The sequence below is a fragment of the Nannobrachium achirus genome (assembly GCF_963921795.1).
Source record: "Nannobrachium achirus genome assembly, chromosome: 5".
NCBI classification, from domain to species: Eukaryota; Metazoa; Chordata; class Actinopteri; order Myctophiformes; family Myctophidae; genus Nannobrachium; species Nannobrachium achirus.
Window position 1 is genome coordinate 10,754,913 of NC_137814.1, and position 19,965 is coordinate 10,774,877.

The 19,965-nt window shown below is 43.9% G+C and overlaps 1 protein-coding gene across 8 annotated transcripts in view; it reads right to left on the minus strand.

Moving 5' to 3' along the window:
- Positions 1-19,965, minus strand: part of LOC308284704 (receptor-type tyrosine-protein phosphatase mu) — a 337,583-nt gene that overhangs the window by 240,412 nt on the left and 77,206 nt on the right. For all 8 annotated transcript variants that reach the window (XM_080725420.1, XM_080725419.1, XM_080725418.1 and 5 more), the window contains exons 3-4: positions 1,909-2,041; positions 1,305-1,446 (exon numbers count right to left, since the gene is read on the minus strand). In XM_080725420.1, coding sequence (XP_080581546.1) covers positions 1,305-1,446; positions 1,909-2,041 — 275 coding nt within the window. The remainder of the gene's footprint in view (positions 1-1,304; positions 1,447-1,908; positions 2,042-19,965) is intronic.

Below are 19,965 nucleotides of genomic sequence, written 5' to 3' on the forward strand. Positions count from 1 at the left end.
TAAATACAAAACAAACGGTTTTGGACATACAAGGTTTGTACCCGACAACGACGAAATATAACTAATGTAATTACTGCTTGTCACTTGTCATGATCTGAAATGGCAAATCTTTGAGTAGCAGCAGCTACTATATCTCTCTCTATAGCGCGCAATGAGGGCCTCTCCAATTCTTTTTCCCGGGCTGAATCAGGGGCCCAGCACATCCCTGGACTCTGCCACAGGTGAGGAGAGAGCGGGAGCTGATTTGTTTTGATTGCATTAGTCCTGTCTGTGTGAGCCCTTCTGAGCACTGGGAACAAGTTGACACAGTGAAATCCTTGTTGTTTCAACCATTCGTAACTCTCTAAGAGTGTATAAACAATAGTTACTTTAAGACCTGAGGCCGAATAGAATTTTCTGATAAACGTAGTCAAACGTACTCAAAGTGGTTCTCAAACATTTTCATATCTATAGTACCACGAACACCCATCTGAACATATGTTGAGATGTACAAAATATTTTGTTTGCTATGTATATATGCTATTCTTTGGTATAAAAGTATAAAATAATGGTTTAAGTGGCTAAAATCTAAAATGAGGCTGTGAGTGAGGCTGTGAGGCGACAGCAAAGAAGGTATACCCACCGGGGACGCTGTGGGTGCTGGGGGGGGGGACGTGTTCTCACCTTTAGGTGTGTCATTATGAATTGCTAATACTGTTGCCTGCTTTTTGTACATTGGCACACACCACGGGTGAGCCAATGTGCAAGCCGCAGAGTCAGTAGTCACCCAGTATCACCAGTAAGACTCCCTAATCGGGAGACAAGCGACCGGCAGGTCGGCAACCTCATGGTGGCGCTAAAAGAGGGGCATGTGAGAAATCAGTGGCGGAGGTTGTGGTTTGATTGCCACACTTTGCGTGATTTTTAGGCAAGATCTGTAGGAGCAGTGTCCATTAATGTCTGCAAAAAGCAGCCTCATGGTGACGCTAGAAGAGGAGCATGTGAGAAATCAGGGGCGGTGGTTGTGGTTTGCCATCCAAGGAAAGTGTGTGCAAAGTTTGGCATGGATACTAGGGGCAACGGTGCCGGAGATAACAGTAGGGGCGAAAGTGTGACGTGATGTGACGGACAGACTGACTGACGGACTGACTGACTGACTGACTGACTGACTGACAGACAGACAGCCGGTGGAGGTTTTGATAGTAACTGCGACCTGACGTACGCAATTACTGTAGCTCTGAGAAAACCTAAATGCAACACACACGCACACTTGCACACACGCACACACACGCGCACACTGGAACCTGTTCCAGTAGCATTGTTACCTGGTAGAAGTTTGGCCAGTAGGTGCTGATGGCCAGCTCCACCTGTCCCCAGGTGCGAGTGGCTGGGCCCGTCACATTCCACACTGGCATGCCCAGGGGACTGTTGTTCTCTTTGATGTACACATTTAGTTGACCTGGGTGACTGTAGTGAGAAGAAGACAAAGAAGAAAGAACGATAATGATAATGAGGAGGAGGAGAAGAAGAAGAAGACTAAGAAGAATACAACACTAAACACCAGTGGTTCTCAAAATGGGGTCTGGGGACCCTCGTGGGTCCTTGGGGAGGTTCCAGGGGGTCCTCAACAAAATGTATTAATACAGCGACACAATAACTTTAACCATATTATCCATATTTTACAAGTTGGCTATTCAAAAATTGAAGATACATATGAGCTTGCACATCTGCTGTTGTTTGGAGGGAAAAAAGTAAATTCTCTCATTTAGAAACACAAATCTTCTCTTCTGGGGGTCCCTGGCACAAAACCATTTTCAGATGGGGGTCCGTGGCCAAACACATGTTCATTTGGGGGTCATTGACACAAAAAGGTTTGAGAACCACTGCAATCAATCCACGTCAACAAAACGATGAAAGCAGCGCGGAGACCTGTTGTCACGTCCTCCCACGTAGAAGCTGAAGATGACGCAGTGGGTGTCGTTCTCCTTCAGCTGGGGGGTCAGCAGCAGAGCCTTCTGGCCGGCGAAGCGCCCCGACGTGTTCACCATCATGAAGGCTGAGCCTGCAAACAACACGGAGGAACAGGGACCATCATTATAATGTTCATTCATTATGTCTTTCAAATCAGTGTTTACTGTTGAGAACCCCGGGAGAGATCGTCGTTGTGTGAGTTTTGGCTTTTAACCCATTTAGGCCTAGAATTATTGAATGCTTTAACCAGTGAAAAATAGCAGATATACAAGCTCACAGTGCGGCACCGAGTGCCGCGCTGCGAGCTTGTAGATCTGCTATTTTTGAAAAAGTTGTGAAAATGTATGCAAATCTTTGAATATATGTATTTTCAAAGCAAACGTTTGTAACTCAAATGTTGCTTCTGGGTGGTCCCTGGAACTAAATATTTTGAGATGGGGGTCCGTGACCAAATAGATATCATTTTGGGGGTCCTTCACATAAAAAGGTTTGAGAACCACTGACATAGTAGTCTCTCAAGAACAGACTAACTGAGCTCCATTTAAGTGAAAAGGACCTTTTCTTTGACGATATGAAGATTGCTGACAGAAACATAGGGTTTTCAAAAAACCTTAGAAGGATTCAAAAGACACTTATAGAATCGGGTCAAAATTCTAATTTTCACGATTTTTCAAAAATAGCAGATCTACAAGCTCGCAGCGCGGCACTCGGTGCCGCGCTGTGAGCTTGTATATCTACTATTTTTCAATAGTTAAAGCATAAAATAATGATACACAATAATGTGTACGGTCCGTTCTGAATGGGTTTAATCATGTGCTTGGGGGGGTACCAGATGGAAGGGGGCTTACCTAAATATACCCACCACCGCACAGGAGAGACTCAGGTGGGATGCAACCCAAAAGTAGAGCCTGGCCGATGCCAGATTGCAACGCCGACCCCCATTTTGGAGAGCTCTAGACCACCGATTACAGATGTTTCGACCGATATTTTCCGCAAAATGTGCACTTTTTGATAGATAAAAGAAACATAGAATCAGGGGCACCGATGGCCTATAGGCCCAAGGGGTTATGGCGCATACCAGAGATAGGCTCTAATGCCCGACAATCTTTGCTGTGTGTCACTCCCTGTTTTCCTGTCATTCTCAAATGTACTAATACAACTATACAACAAAAGTATTGTCTATAATAGCCCCAAAAATAGGGACACCAGGGTGAATATGGTCAAAAACCAGGGCACCTCGGGTGCATAATTAATTGCCGACAGCGATGTCGTCAAAAAAGTCTGGCTCAACCCAAAAGCTGCCTCCCTCTCCTACTAAGCTACCTCAGTAAACAAAGAATACTATGGGGAGAGAGCTGCCAACTCTCTCTTCAAACATAATGTCCTGTGATTATCTCAACTTTCTGGCATCCGCTGCATCGTCTTGTGTGTTAAATCCCATCCATCTGGTACCTAAGTTGGCAACAATAATCCCTAAAAAAAGTTTTTTTTTTCTTTTTTCTTTTTTCAAATAACTGCCTTGTCCCGGTGTGCTGTTTATACAGTCCCACAAAACTCCCACAGGTATTACCTCAAGTGTTTATTTATGTTTGTTCAGCATCCAAAATGACCATTATGGGGACAGCCTTTTAATTGGAGATGGCCGAGATTCAAGATAATATACAAATATGCGATTACGGTTGAATATTGTTATTTATTATTATTGCACAGACACATATTACAATAAGACCTACAATAAGTAAGGCCTACAATATTCTGTCAAAACACAAATTGTAGAACACTTGATTTTGCCATATTGGGGTATTGGTACTTTTACTTAAGTAAAACATTTTGAGTACTTCTTCCACCACTTTATCAAAACACAAATTGTAGAACGCTTGATTTTGCAGAGAAAAAGCGGCATTCACCTAAACGACCGAGGGGAAGAGAGATAATGAGGAGGAATCAATACGTTAAAATAAATCTGCCAAGGAAGCCCCATTTAGATTTTATCATTCGGAATCAACATTAAAAGGTTAATATAATTCTCTCCCACTTGCCGATAAAAAGCAAGTGAGAATGATTATATTGGCAAACTGCAGCCGCAGAATACTATTCTATTTGTCATCTTCCTACTTAGCCTGCCCTCTGGAAACGGGGAGACACAAACTCTAATGCCAGAAAAGAAAACGCAAGAGGAGGAGAGTGACTTTTATGTTGAAAGGACTTTGCAAACATCAGTGCGCAAGTGAGATAATTCCATGGTAAACATAGGACATGTTTTGACTAGGAGATACACAGGAGGAAAATTATGCATGAAACTCTAATTCTCTCTCCTCATCTGCATAAGGCTCTGGATTCAGGATGAGGAGTTTGGCAGTAAGGACTGAAGAACCAACGAGGTAAAAACTGCATACAGCATACCTCACTGCGCTAATAGATAATAGTCATTAGTCATTGACAGCAACAGTAGCAATACTGATGCTGACCTAACAGTGGTGTTATTTAGATAAAACGTAGTACTAATGAGTGTAAAAATTGACCTGTAACTTAGATCGTTTACGGACCCGCAATATTGTTGAAGTGACATTGACTAAATTGACTAGTCAAGGGGTATTAGCTATTGACAACGCAGTAAAAGGTAAGGTTAACTACACAACACAGCAGGCTGACCCACCGCAGTGCACCGAAACGAGGAGACCTCTCGCAGGAGAGCCCTTGTTTGTTATGTCAACATGTCTCAGAGGCTCTCCCACCTCCATTGTTGTGGTACACTTGTTAAGTTAACGCTTCCCAATTGTGTCTGTCTACAGCTGCAGATAACAAGCACGGCTCCTGTCATGTTTACAGAGGAGAGGAGGGGGCACCGGGCGGCATGGGATGACAGCGAGTCCAACTCCTTGACGCCGTTTGTCACGTTGATCTTTGCAAGTCATTGTTTTGCAGCAGGCTTCTCTCTCCCTCTCTCTACAGTATCCCTTCGTCTCTCACTCTCTCTCTCTCTCTCTCTCTCCAGTATCTATCTATCCATCAGGGACATGCTGGGCCCCTGATTCAGCCCGGGAAAAAGAGTTGGAGAGGTCCTCATTGCGCACTATGGAGAGAGATCTCTCTATAGCGCTGCTGCTACTCAAAGATTTGCCATTTCAGATCATGACAAGTGACAAGCCAGTGGGCCAATTACATGATATTTCGTCGTTGTCAGGTGGAAACCTTATATGTCCAAAACCGTTTGTTTTGTATTTATCATTTTAAAAATGATTTAAACTAGTGAAAACAGCCGATCTACATCCATCCATCCATCCATCCATCCATCCATCCATCCACCCACCCATCCATCCATCCATCCATCCATCCACCCATCCATCTGGTGTTGCAAAATAGAGCAAAACAGCGTTGAGTTTCACGGTGCTGAGATTGTTGTCAACAGCACTCCAAAGATCGTGTTGTTCTCCTCGTGAGCCGATGTTTATGTATTATTCACCATCAATCTGCGTCAGCTCTGATGCGAGCTAATTGTATCAGACCAGACGACACGGGGAAGCAGTGTGTGTGTGTGTGTGTGTGTGTGTGTGTGTGTGTGTGTGTGTGTGTGTGTGTGTGTGTGTGTGTGTGTGTGTGTGTGTGTGCGTGTGTGTGTGTGTGTATGGAAAACATCGAACGCAAAGATGAGGAATGACTTTGAGACACTTGTTTGTCCAACTTCAATCAGGGAGACAGCACCGTGGGAGGCCTTTGAGGTCTCTTTAATAACACTCAACCATCTGCTCAGGTGCCCCGCAACTTTCCGCTCTTTTTTTTTTTTTTTTTTTCATCTTCTTTTTTTTTTTGCTTCCCTAGAGAGTCATCATCAGCAACCCTTGGTGTGATGCGAACCGGCACTAATAATCAGATGATGAATCGTTCAATTGAAGTTCGCCATTCAAAAAAAAAGGAAAAGAATACAAAGAAGCCGGCAACAGCGCTTTCCTCAATGATTAAAGCAGGTTGCTTACTATTCATTTGAAACGGTCACGTTGATGCATTACCGTTCGAGGCGTTTATTCGAGATGGTGTTGTTGGCTCCATTGGTAATTACAGATGGAAATACTCTGATCCCTCAAGCATCTCTTTGTACTTTTTTTTCCTCATTTTTTTTTACCACAGCGTTAATGAAACATTAGGTACACGGTGTGTGTGTACAAAGTCACTTTGCGGTAGATAGGCCTATGACTTAACATTGGGGTTGTTAATATTTATTTGGCATTAATCCGCAGATACACAGAAATGTAAATATTTAAGAAAGAACTGGGGCAGTGTCTGCTCTGTGCACACAGTGACGAGGACACGGTGGGGAAACATTTGTCACCAAAGTCGAGGTCTACACACAGATTGTCTTGTTTTAGGGTCAGTGAAGCTAAACAAAAATGCCAAGAAAAGTATATCGTTGTTGTTGTCGGGTGGAAACCTTGAAGGTCCAAGACTGTTTGTTTTGTATTTATCATTTTAAAAATGATTTAAAACTAGTGAAAATAGCAGCTATTTTCACTAGTTTTGTGCGACAGTCTGGTATGATGAAGCAGGGCTTTACTTTACGGGAAAAAAAACATAAAAATTTGAAACTTGGAGATACGAGGTTTTGTGTCTGACAGTGACGATATGCAGTATTTCTTTCCTTGCTTATCGACCGACAGAGAGGAATGAGAGAAACGTTTGGAATGACATTGTGCCGCCACCACATCACGCTGACAGCAGTGACACACGACGATGACAGGAGGAAACTTTCAACTGTCTTCTAATGACCAAAACATGCACCGCGACGAGCTCATTAGCCCAGCAGTCTAAGAGCAAATCGTTGTTGTTGGGGGCAGAAAACTCGTACCTCCATATTCTAACTGTTTGTGTTTCCTCCTCAATAAACGCCCTACTTGATCACATACTGCAGCGTCACAGAGTTAAAGGCGTCGAAAGTAGCAGGTCCGCAAGCTGGAAACGCTGCACTCTTGAACTTGTCGGATCTTCACTGCTCTTTGGTGTTTTTGATTTGAATTCTGAAAAGTCACGTTTTTTGGACATATGAGGTTTGCTCCCGACTAGAGACGAAATGCTAATGAGATTGTGTTGTGCTCTGCTAATGTGTTAGTGATGCACAACACTGTCCCCCCTCCCACCCTCCCTCCCTCCCTCTCGCTCGCTCTCAATCTCAGTACTGGAAAGTAACTAAGTACATTTACTCAAGTACTGTAGCCTACTTACTGTAAGTACATTTTTGAGTATTTCCATCGTTTGTACTTCTACTCCACTACATCTCAGAGGCAAAAATTATAACTTTTTACTCCACCACAATTATTTGACATATAGTTGCGACCGTAGGTCTGTCTGTCTGTCTGTCTGTCTGTCTGTCTGTCCGTCCATCTGTCACTCTTCTGACATCACAATGACACCTCCTCCCAGCTCAGCAGAAGGATATATAGCTGACCTGTTCTGACATCACCTCAGCCCAGGGCTCGCCCAGCAGTCTGCTGTCACCCAGGCGGGTGCGTGCACGCGCCCATGTGCACTTCTCGCCCTTAGGGCGTCTTACTGGTTACTGGTTTAGTTATGTTTTGTACTAGAGGTTCGCGGCCTTCGGCCGCTCACATCTAGAGTCCACGCCCGCTTCTTTACTAAAAAACTTTCCGCCGGACGCACTGGAGAGAAGTGACTTATGCCTCTGCTATTTCTCTGCACTCACTGTGAGTGGAGGCAGCAGCAGCAGCGCACATGCAAAAACAGTGGTGTCAAATTTCACTCTCTCTGTCTCTCTCTCGCTTGCCCGCCCCCCCTCCCCTGTTGCCTCCTCTCTCTCGTGCTTAGCGAATGAGCAGACGGCATAGGGTTATGGGCGGTATTCCTTACCGTCCTGACGACTACCTATACGACTACCTATGCGACTACCTATGAGTTGGAGTGGATGTAAAGGGGGCGTGGACGGGCTTGGAAGTGGGATGTGGCAATAAGCCCATTGTAAATATAAGATACAGGCCTATTACTTGTGAAAGAGAATTTCTAAATTGTGGTATTGCTACTTTTGCTTAAGTAAAAATCTGAGTGTTGATTCCACCACTGCTCTCTCTCTCTCTCTCTCTCTCTCTCTCTCTCTCTCTCTCTCTCTCTCTCTCTCTCTCTCTCTCTCTCTCATTCTCTCTCTCTCTCCCTCCCTCCGCAGCTTGTCTTAACCATGGCGTGTGCAGGACCAATTAAAATCAGAGAGCTCTGCGCACACTTGAGGGCTGTCTGTGCAACTCCATAAAGGGCAGTGCTCTGCTATTGTCTAAGGTATTCAGGAGAATAGATTTATTATTATTCCAAATGTAGGCCACTTTCACCTTCTATTATAATGATGGCTTAACATGGGGAACATGGAGGCTCATATGAAAAATGAATTAGAGGGAGATGAAGTGTGTCCCCGTCGCTGATGTGATGCCATGCTGTTCTTTATGGCGTGCTGCCGGCAGCATTATGTGACAGATAAGCCAAGCTCAAATGAGTTAAGATGGGCTACGGCAACAGTTAAGATAAGCCTGTTCAAACAGAATGCTGTGCATACATAACATGTAACACTACATATTTAATTTTTTTTCCGTACCTAAAGGATAATGAATAGATAACGGACGTCGCCGTCTCTGTCGGGTGGAAACCTCATTATGTCCAAAATAGGGATGCACTGATATATCGGCCACACATCGGTATCGGCTGATGTTTGCTGTTATCGGTCAATATCAGTATTGGCAAATAAAGCTGACATTAACCGATGGCAGTAGGCGATATTTACCTGTCGTTGATAAGCATACATTTTGCGCTGGCTATGTTGGTGTGGTGGTTATTTGCAGCCTATACCAAGAGAGTAGATTCTGAACAGCTATTTCTTATAATGCTGATTTATTTGTATCCCTGGCCCAAAAGGGGGGAAAAAAACACCAACGCTGAAATAAACAAAGTATCGGCTATCGGCTAAATTGTTAAAGGAGTAGTTCACCCCCAAAATGACTTTTTTTCTATTGATTAGTCACGCCATGGAGACTTGAGTTCAATAATATTTTTAGTTTTTTGTCACATTCCTAAGACAAAAAATGTGATAACAATAAATTTACCCCCATTCGTTCCGGATGGGGACCCGTTTCGAAACAGGTCCCCATCCGGAATCAATGGGGGTAAATTTACTCGAATCAAATTTTTGTCTTAGGAATGTGACAAAAAACTAAAAATATTATTGAACTGTACTCTCCATGGCGTGACTAATCAATAGAAAAAAAGTCATTTTGGGGGTGAACTACTCTTTTAACATCCGTCTCAGTATTGGTATCGGCCAAGAATTTCCATATCGGTGCATCCCTAGTCCAAAACTGTTACTTTTCAGGATTCAAATTTAAAAAAAATTGTAGCAGATTGCACAAGTGATGCTATTGTGTGATGATGGTATGATCACGTTGTAGGGCATACATGGGCAACTGGCGGCCCGGGGGCCACATGCGGCCCCCACCTTCACTTCATGCGGCCCGCAGGTTAATACCGGAATACTGATATATTATTGATTTCAGCTGTTATGATTCCAAACATGACCTGCTTTAATTATGTCAGTCTATCTTAGTAGCTTAATGACTAGTATAGTAGTATTAAAATGTTATTTTTTATGTCCAATGTATCTGTATTTAGATTCATAAAGTTAACATGAGTATATAACTAAATGTGTTTGAAATTAAATCAAAATGTTACATTTCAGGATTCCAATTAAGAAATAACAAAATATTATTCAGGATTCCAATTCAAAAGAAGCAAAAATAGCAGATCTACAAGCTCAAAACGCATCGCAGCGCGATGCGTTTTGAGCTTGTAGATCTGCTATTTTTGTATGAGATACTAGAATGACAAAGTAGGACGTCGCAATATGCAATGTGGCCCTCTGGAGTGAAGGTGGAAATATAGAGGCCCTCACCATTATCAAAGTTGCCCACCCCTGTTGTAGGGTGTTAATTTACCAGAAAAAGAAACACAAAAATGTAACATATTATGGAGATAAGAGGTTTCTGCCTGACAGCGACGATATAACTCATGACTACTTGGATCTATAAAGGACTTAGCTGGAACATGCAGTATGGATACACTGTTGGAGAGTGTCTGTAAGTGTCTTTAATCTATTTTTCTTTTCTTTTTCTTTTTCATTCAGTCTAATCTTGTAATGGACAAGTGGTGCGGTTGCCAAATCTTATCTAAAAATGGCTTTATCCAGCAGTGCAAGCCTACTGAGGCACAAGTTCATCTGACCACGTCCAGAGTAATCAGAAACCAGTGTTGGTGGTTTAATGGTATTGCAGGCCATCCAGAAAGGACTCTGGACAGACTACAAAGGAAAGCTCCCTCTACCTCCACCCTGTCAAGGCTTCAATCAAGTTAATACTTTGACCCATCAACTCCCTTGCACGGCAAGCCAGATGGGAATAGCTCGAAACTTTAGTCGTTTGTGATTGGCAGAATTGTTCCCTCCCGAGGATTCTCTCCCCACTAAGAGATTTTTCAAAGTGGCATCTAGGAGTGGAGACCCACTGGGCAAATTGGTAATCAATCACAAACTAAATGTCTCATTTGACAACAAAAAACACTTAGCAATTTCATTTGGTCGTTTCTAGTCGCTAACCTCCTCGAAATAAGAGTGATAGCGGGGAAGCGCTTTGACATTAAGTTTCTGGTTGCAAAAGCCACTCCTTGTCTGCCATATCAGCGAGTCATGTAAAGTGAGAGTCATTTGTCAACGCACGATGCATAGCTACACAAACATTACCCAGCGGCACCGGCGACAAGTAATGAGCATTGTCTGTCGGCGGCTTCAGAACTAAAACGGAAAAAGGAGGAAAAACAACAACCACCGAGAACTCCTGCTTTGGTACACTCAGTGGGTAAACAATACATTTTAAAGTGATAGCTCTTCAATATAATAATAGCCTGGTAGCAAAAAAACTGCAAATCCCATATCCCGTAATGGTATTTTCATTATTTCCTAATATAGAGTCGGTCTTAATCTTCCCTGCTATGGAAGAACATGCTACACTCCTAATTCAATACCGGCAAATAAGTTAGGCCTATAACGGGGCTTTCATTGTGGTGGCATTATTGCACTGCATGGTGTTTTAGTTTTTGATGTAATGATTTTGTTCCTTCAAACAAGATAAGGCATGAATGCAGTTACACAATCCTTTATACGTTGATAAAAAGTGTTTCAATTAGGCATACCGCAAGTAATAGCCTATATATATTTACTCAATATACAATATGAGGCAGGGTTGTATTGGAGGTGGGGCAAAGAAGGAGTGCCGCTGCACTAGTTCAGAGCTACATATGCGTGCACCCCGCACATGCACGGACATGCACACGTCTACCCGCGTGCGTCTACCTCGTGTATCGATCAAAAACAACCATTCAGCTTTCGTACCTCTTGCCAACGCTTACAAAAGCTGCCGAGTGTCAACAGCGTGAATTAACATAGGAATGACCCTGGTTGGATGCATATCTACTGTCCATTGTGGGACTTGTTAAGTACTGTAGGTGTAGGAGTACTGTCAGATATTCTGTCTGAAGCAGTCCAATGAGAACGTTTGGATAACAGTGACGGATGGATTCATGAACTAATTAAAGTTATACTGTGTAAGTTGCTCAACTAGTGGTCAGTAGCGTTATAGCAAACCGCGGTCGCGTCTGCTTTTTTCGGCCGTTTTTCGCCGCGGACCGGGCCTTCAGACCACCGCGTCTGCCTCGCCGGCTCGCCCGCCTCGCCACGCATCCGTGGAGGTGTCTCGTGTCCCTCTGCGGACCGGGGTTGGGGAGTTACAGGCTATAGACTTCTAGACCAGCGTAAACAAAGCTGTTGAAGCAAGCTATTTCCTGAAGAGACGTGATTGGCCGGTAGTGTATCATGTGTGTATGATCTGCAATGTGATTGGCCAACGTATACACAACGTATACGGATGATGCAGATGACGTCATTTTGCCGCGAAATCCCGCCCCTGTCACGGCTAAGTAGAAAACATATAAAGAAAAGGCTTTTGGGGCTGAAATGAACGGAGTGGGGGTTCTAAAACTTTAGCGATGTAATAGTTAGGACAATTTTAAGATATGTTTTATAAAAAAAGTTACATAGTATAACTTTAAATTACAGGTAAATTCTGCAAGGTAAAAAAAAGCACTTAAGTATCCCCATTATGCAAGTAAATAGAATAAAATGATAATTGAAAATTGATATTGTGGGTCAATAAATAGGCCTACATATTAAAGAGGTTAGCCTGTTTCAATCGGCAATCGCTCACGTGCACGTGTACTGTATGCACGAGTGTGTGCACGTGCGTGCGCCTGTGTGACGCAGCGCCCCACTTGTAAAACTTCCACGGTATACCCCTGAGTATGAGTATGTACTGTATATCCATATATCTGTAATTCTATACATAGATATGAATGTGTGCATGAGACTGTAAATGTGTCAAAGGTGCTGCTATATCCCACTGCAGTGATGACGCTGCTATCCCACTGTACTGTATAGGACTCATGATAAATAGTCACTGGGTTTTCACATTTGCCAACAAGAGAAGTAACTTCTCATTAAACAGGTCTCTATTGCTCCAAATTATGTTGAAATCAATTTTTCAGAGGGAGCACATGTACAGTATATATATATATATACATATATATATATATATATATATATATATATATATATATATATATATATATATATATATATATGTATATATATATATATATATGTATATATATGTACATATATATATATATATATATATATATATATATATATATATATATATACACACACTGATATATATATATATATGGACAGTTAAGAAGCAGGACTTAAACTACTAGTAAGATGCCTCAGGGCGACAAGCGACCATGGCCGTCTGTAGATGTATATCGTTCCATATGCGGAGACACCTGGGACCCATATATGGAGATCCATGTACTGTATATGGAGATATGCTGTGAGACCCCAAACATGCTTACTCAGTTATTCGTTATGTGAAAATCTTATGACGTCTATCACATCTTGACATGATACATACAATAAACCCTTTTTTGCCCATACATGGAGATCCCTCCAGCCACACAGATATGGGCTGTCTTCCTCCATATATGGGCATTCCCATATGAAGACCTGTTAGAGATGGGCTTAATATTGATGACATCATATGACATATATGGGCATAAAAGGGAATCTGTTAGAGTGGTTCCCATGATATCACAGTGATATCAAAGCGTGTTGTCAGAGCGGCAAACCCATAGACCACGCCTGACGCTGTGGTTCCCCTAACACATCACTTTGACATCACAGGTGACATCACATGTCACAGTGATGTGTCAGGGGAAGCACAGTGTCAGGCGGTAACCGTCCGGACGGACGTATACGGACAAGCTGTGACGGTTCTGATAGTAAACTGCGACCTATGGTCGCAATTAATCTGGCTGGTCGGGTCATCATTGTGATGTCAGAACAGGGCAGCTATATCCATATCTGGAGTCTGTGAGGTCAGATGTAGAGGTATTGGCCAGCTCCGTATATGGAGATGTCTTGGCTATATATGGAGCGTGAAGCACGGACGGACGGACGGACAAGATCTGCAGGTTTTCATACTAAACGCGACCGACCGTACGTAGTATGTATATATATATATATATATATATATATATATATATATATATATATATATATATATATATATATATATATAGGGACATGTCTAATCCTGAGCATCAAAGTCTATGGGTAGGAGGTATTTAGCTTCATTACGAGTTGAGTGATGGCCTGAGTGGAGGATATAATTTGCAATAATGACTGGTGCTCATTATTTCGCCTCCGTGCGGGTCCTGAACCCTGTGAAAATCATTATGTGCTGGAAATCAGAATGAAGGGGCGCTCTTTAAACCCAAACCCTCCAGGTCTCATTTGCTAATAAAATTCACAGAGGTCAACCCCGCAGAATAGCACGGCGGCCGCCTCGGAAATGTCAATGAAGACAGGGCTATTCTCACTTTTTTTTCCTGCCACCAATCAAAAATTCTCTCGCTGTGAGGGCGAAGCTGTTAACTCTCAAATACCCGGAACGCGCCCCGAGTCGCGTTAGATTTGAACCACTTTAACCATTATTTTATGCTTTAACTATTGAAAAATAGCAGATATACAAGCTCACAGCGCGGCACCGAGTGCCGCGCTGTGAGCTTGTAGATCTGCTATTTTTGAAAAATCGTGAATATGTCTTTGAATATCTTTGACTCGATCTTTGACCCGACTTCTAAATCCTTCCTCTAAATCAGCTGTTCTCAAACTTTTTCATGTCAAGGACCCCCAAAATTACATTTATTCGGCCGCAGACCCCCATCTCAAAATATGTTGTTCCAGGGACCCCCCAGAAGCAGAGATTTGAGTTACAAAAGTCTGCTTTGAAAAATATATATTGAAAAATGTGCACACATTTTCACGATTTTTCAAAAATAGCAGATCTACAAGCTCGCAGCGCGGCACTCGGTGCCGCGCTGTGAGCTTGTATATCTGCTATTTTTCAATAGTTAAAGCATTCAATAATTGTAGGCCTAAATGGGTTAATGCGAGGCGCCATGGCCCCTTGCGCTCAATCCAACTCCCCCCTCCTTCCTTTCCATCCCAGAACTTCCCCCGTGTGTCCTTTGAAATATGAAAAAAGCAGCTGATAAAAAGAACACAGAGTAGAGTTTTGGGCTTTCCCTATATTCCAAGAAAGGTTCAGGGCCGTCTTTGTTGTTGGGTCGTGGAGCAGGTTCACCGGCACCCATCCATCACGCCGAGCACATTTTTTTAAGCCTTATTTTATTTTATTTTATTTTTTTCATTCCTTGTCGGGCAGAGCTGCCTGCCGCTGGTGACTCATGTTATGTTTCATGGCCAGCATCCTTTGTTCCCGAGCATCAATCAATAGCGTTTCATCACGGCTCAATATTTCATCTCAATAATACTGTTTGGCATTCCAAAGCGACATCTTCCTAATGACCCGCAGTACACAACGATACACAGCTGAGTGACTGTCACCTATCGAGATCATTAGCCGTAATTGCACGCGCCGTACGTGCGGATAATTGAAATACAGAACGGTATGCAAATGGCGGCCCCCAATCATGACAGTAAGGCGTGCAGTCATAATCCTATTTCTACAGCGGACGGTGCAATCCTATTTGGGAGTGGGCCGACGCGCAAACGCGGCGTATTGAAAATCACCCGGCTGCCGGCCGCCGGCGTGAGGCATTAATTCACCGATTGATCAGACGAGGTAATTTGCCGTTCTGCTTCGTCCCCTAATCACATAATGGCGTTTCTCCTTAACCCCGCGCCCTTCCCGTAGCACGCCGAGGTGTGAGTTTCGCCCCCCCCCCACCCAAAGTTGGGAACGCCTCAAACGCAATTAGCTTATTTTGACTTGACGGAACCCTTGCGGACCCCTCCTCCTCCTTCCCCCGCACCACCACCAAACCCCACCCCCAACTGACAACAAATCTCATCTTTTGCTGATGTGATTTAAATTCTGATTACATTTCTGGCGCCCTTCAGTCGGTCGGTGGGTGTTCTCCTCTCCTCTCTCGTTTTAAGTGGCTGGCCTTCGCCGAGCTGCTTTGTTTGAACGGGACGTAAACAAGGCCGGGGGAATAGAAAGCAGGCCCGATTCATTATCACACCCCCCCCCCCCCCCCCCCCCCCCGATGGGATGGGTAAAAACAGGGGGACATTCCGTCTTTTAAAGATGATGATCCGTCTTATCCATATGCATTGGGCCACTCGCTGAGGAACGAGGCCCTACTGGGTTCACGAGTATGAATGCACAGGGGTGTCACACCAAATTCTGGGCCCCGGGTACAAGGATTCACTGTGGGGCCCCTGTGCTTTAACTATTGAAAAATAGCAGATATACAAGCTCACAGCGCGGCACCGAGTGCCGCGCTGCGAGCTTGTAGATCTGCTATTTTTGAAAAATCATGAAAATCTTTGAATATTTCAAATCCTTCTAAGGTTTTTTGAAAAATCTATGTTTCGATGTCAGTGGAGCTCAAACCTTTTCATGTGAAGGACCCCCAAAATGGTATGTATTTGGCCACGGACCCGCATCTCAAAATATTTAGTTCCAGGGACCCCCCCCCCCAGAAGCAAAATTTGAGTTACAAATGTTCGCTTAAAAAATACATATATTCAAAGATTTGCACACATTTTCACGACTTTTCAAAAATAGCAGATCTACAAGCTTGCAGCGCGGCACTCGGTGCCGCGCTGTGAGCTTGTATATCTGCTATTTTTCAATAGCTAAAGTATAAAATAATTAAGGCCCCTCCACCACCTTGGGCCCCCCACTTTCCTACCCCTTGTGACGCCCCTGTGAATGCATTATCAACCTGTAGCAATGCAGGGAACACAGCCACGCAACGCAAGGAGTGCAAGTCATTTGTGTGTTTTTTACAAACCACAAAGTAAATTTACAAACTAATAAAAGAATAACATAAAGTCGTTGCTGGTCATCATTACCGAGCAAGCAACGGCATGCAATCAAAACAAAGACACTGATCAACAGTGTCCCTCCTCTTACATATCGTTACCGTCATGCAGAGACCTTGTATCTCCATGTTTTCAACGATTTCTTTGGTAAATTAATGGCCTGCTGGCTGTACTTCATCATACAAGAGTGCCGTGCAAAAGTAGCAAAAATAGCCGATCTACAAGTAGTTGTAGATTTCGTAATCCTATTTGCGCTTTTTTTGGAAAATCTCAAATGAAAGTCCTTAAAGGGGAGAACCACCCATTTTCAATATTGAACTATGTAATTAATATACCTTAGAGGAGTTGTGTGGAAATAAATAAAAAAGTCCCCCCCCCCCCTTCTGTGCTGCCTAGAACTGGAGGATAGATTTTGGGGTTTGTATTGTAAAGTACACCGGTGTGATGTCATCTCGGTGTACTTTACAATACAAACCCCAAAATCAATCCTCCAGTTATAGGCAACACAGAAGGGGGGAACCATTTTTTTTTTTACTCCTCTATATATTAATGACATAGTTCAATATTGAAAATGGGTGGTTTTCCCCTCTAAGTTTGTGGGTTTTATGAATATAGAACCAAATGAAAAGTGTTAACCAAAGCCTGTGACCAAATAACAACTACATTGGATCCACTGGAACACAGGATATTTCTTCTCCATGTCCTGAAAAGTAACAGTTTTGGACATACAAGGTTTCCGCTCCAGGAGAGAGACGATATTTAGCAGCAGACGGGGAGAATGAGACAATAAACCACTCGGGCTATAGAGTAGAGAGCTGCGATTTCTATTGTGCTTAGCATATTACAAAAACCCTAATTAATCTCAGTTAGAAGACCTCCAGCCCCCCCACTCCCCCTCTCGTCCTCTCACCATTATTCCCCAGAATGAGTCTCTGGGGAGGGCCCGGGAGCAGCAGGCTACTGCTGGCACCATCCGTGACACCGTCAGAACGGAGACGCATGCGGCTGCAGCAGCTGGGGCTCGCTGAAAACACTCCACTGTTTTTAATGGCATCTGGACAAGACAGCAGCAGCAGCAGCAGCAGCAGCGGCACACCCACAACTTACCCCATAAGTCCACTAGGGACTAGAACAGGGGTCTTCAACAGGGAGTCCGGGACCCCTAGGGCAGTGTTTCTCAAATGGGGGTACGTGTACCCCTAGGGGTACGCAGAGGTACTACAGGGGGTACTTGAGAGAAAATGGAACATGGAAACATTTATTTTACTGTTATGTTTAGAGATATAACATTGACAAATGTATGTGAACGTGCTTCTCCGTAAAGCTTTAAATCAGGCTACTCGCTTTTATTTTCATCATATTCACTTAAAAACTGGACTTTTGATGTCAGTATTTCTTGTTAAAATGATGTTGACGATTAAAGGGGGTACTTGGATTCAGCAATCAGGAAAAGGGGGTACTGAAGACCAAAAAGTTTGAGAACCACTGCCCTAGGGGGTCCTCAGAGTTACTACAGGGGTCCTCCAAATCTTTGTGTGATAGAAACTTGTTTTTTTTTTCTGCTTTTTTATATTAACCACTTGAACCCTATAGCATCCATATTCTGAGAACTTTGGCCAAAAATAGCCGATCTACAAGCTCACAACCGGCTATTTTTGGCAAAGAGCTTTGGAGGAGGAAAAGAGCAGACGAAGTACAGTGAAAAGTTACGTTTATTAAGTATTGACGGTTCAAGTGGTTAAATATCTGAAAACCCTCATAAACATGAATCCAAAATATACTGATGATCGTGCTGTCAAACAATGAAACTACTGTATATGTGTAACGGAGGTGATCCGAACCTCCCCACCCGGCTTCGAACCCGGGTCTCCCACGTGAAAGTTCAATATCTTAACCATCACTCCAAAGGGATATCCCTATGGAACGAGGGCAGATACTAGACTTTTGAGGCTTCAGGCTGGGGCTGCGACTCTCTCCGCCACACTCACCCTCCTTTGACCTCCTCCTACGGGGAAGCCCGGATCCGGGTCACGGCACCAATGTAACGGAGGTGATCCGAATCTCCCCACCCGGCTTCGAACCCGGGTCTCCCATGCGAAAGTCCAATATCTTAACCACTAGACCAGTCCGGGGGAGATACTAGACTGTTGAGACTTCAAGGCTGGGGCTGCGACTCTCTCCGTCACACTCACCCCCCTTTGACCTCCTCCTACGGGGAAGCCCGAATCCGAAAAAATTCGAAAATCAGCAGTAACTACAGCCCGAGTTCTAACAATATGACAAATATTCAAATGTTACCATAAATCATCTAGTATTATCGTAATTGTGATATATATATATGATGATAATGTATTTATTTGTGCAACCCTAAAGTCACCCCAATCCATTCTGCTTAAAGTCCATTCAGAGTCCAGAGACCACTGCTAGGGCAGACATGACTTTCCTTTTGCACAGCCAGTGCGTTCCAGCCTCCATTCAACATGGCAAGTTTCTTCTCCGCCAATATAAAACACTGTCCCATGTCTGAACTCCATCCCAGCTTCTAGTTGCTCCACCTTAAGGCTGACTGACTGTTGTCCCGGCTGAGACAAGTTTTTTTTATTTTTCTTGTCATGATCCAGCACAGATCCAGGCCTCTGATGGGAGTGACAGTGACAGCTCAGAAAAGCGGTGACTCCCAGTTTGGCCTGGGAGAGCGCAGGAACACTTACTGGGGTGTGTGCCGCGCCGTGGCCGTGCAGTCACACGGAGCCTCTGAGCCGGGCTGAGCCACCCTGAGGGATCCAAAGCATGCAATCAGAGCAGCGTGGAGGGATAAACAAGGCTACTCTCTGTCCAGACATAGCAATTAGACAGGGGAAAAGGATCCTCATAAACAACCAAGGGTTTCAGGCCCCAGCTCAGGCTCCTCCGTTCTCTTTCATGTGGCCAACGGAACTTGTTTGTCCTTGTTGCACTTCATTCCCGTTCTCCGTACTCTTTTATTTACATGTTGGGATGGACTGGGGCCAGTTTCCTCTCAGGCTGCATAAATGAGCTGGTTGTAGTAAGCAGAGTACTACTCGCTAAGCTCCCGACGGGCTATGCAACCAGCACACCACTGGCCCTGCTATATGCGCTGCATTCAACTTTCCAGCAACCGACCCCAGCATTAATAATGATGACCGCCTTCATTTTCTCCGCCAGACCGAAGGCCAGGCCGCCTGAGGCCGGAGATTATGTGTTCTCACCTGTCTGTTCAGTGTGTGTGTGTGTGTGTGTGTGTGTGTGTGTGTGTGTGTGTGTGTGTGTGTGTGTGTGTGTGTGTGTGTGCGTGCGTGTGTGTGTTTGTGTGTCAGCAGCGAATTCTCGCAAGCTACAAGACCAATCAGCATCTTGTTGTGCATGGCATCCAGTATAATAAGGAATCGCGCCTCAAATATTTTTCAAATCGGCCTCATGGTGGCACTAGAGTAGCCCACTTTACCGCTTGGCCATTAATTCCTGAATCATTGTCTTTGTCTTAC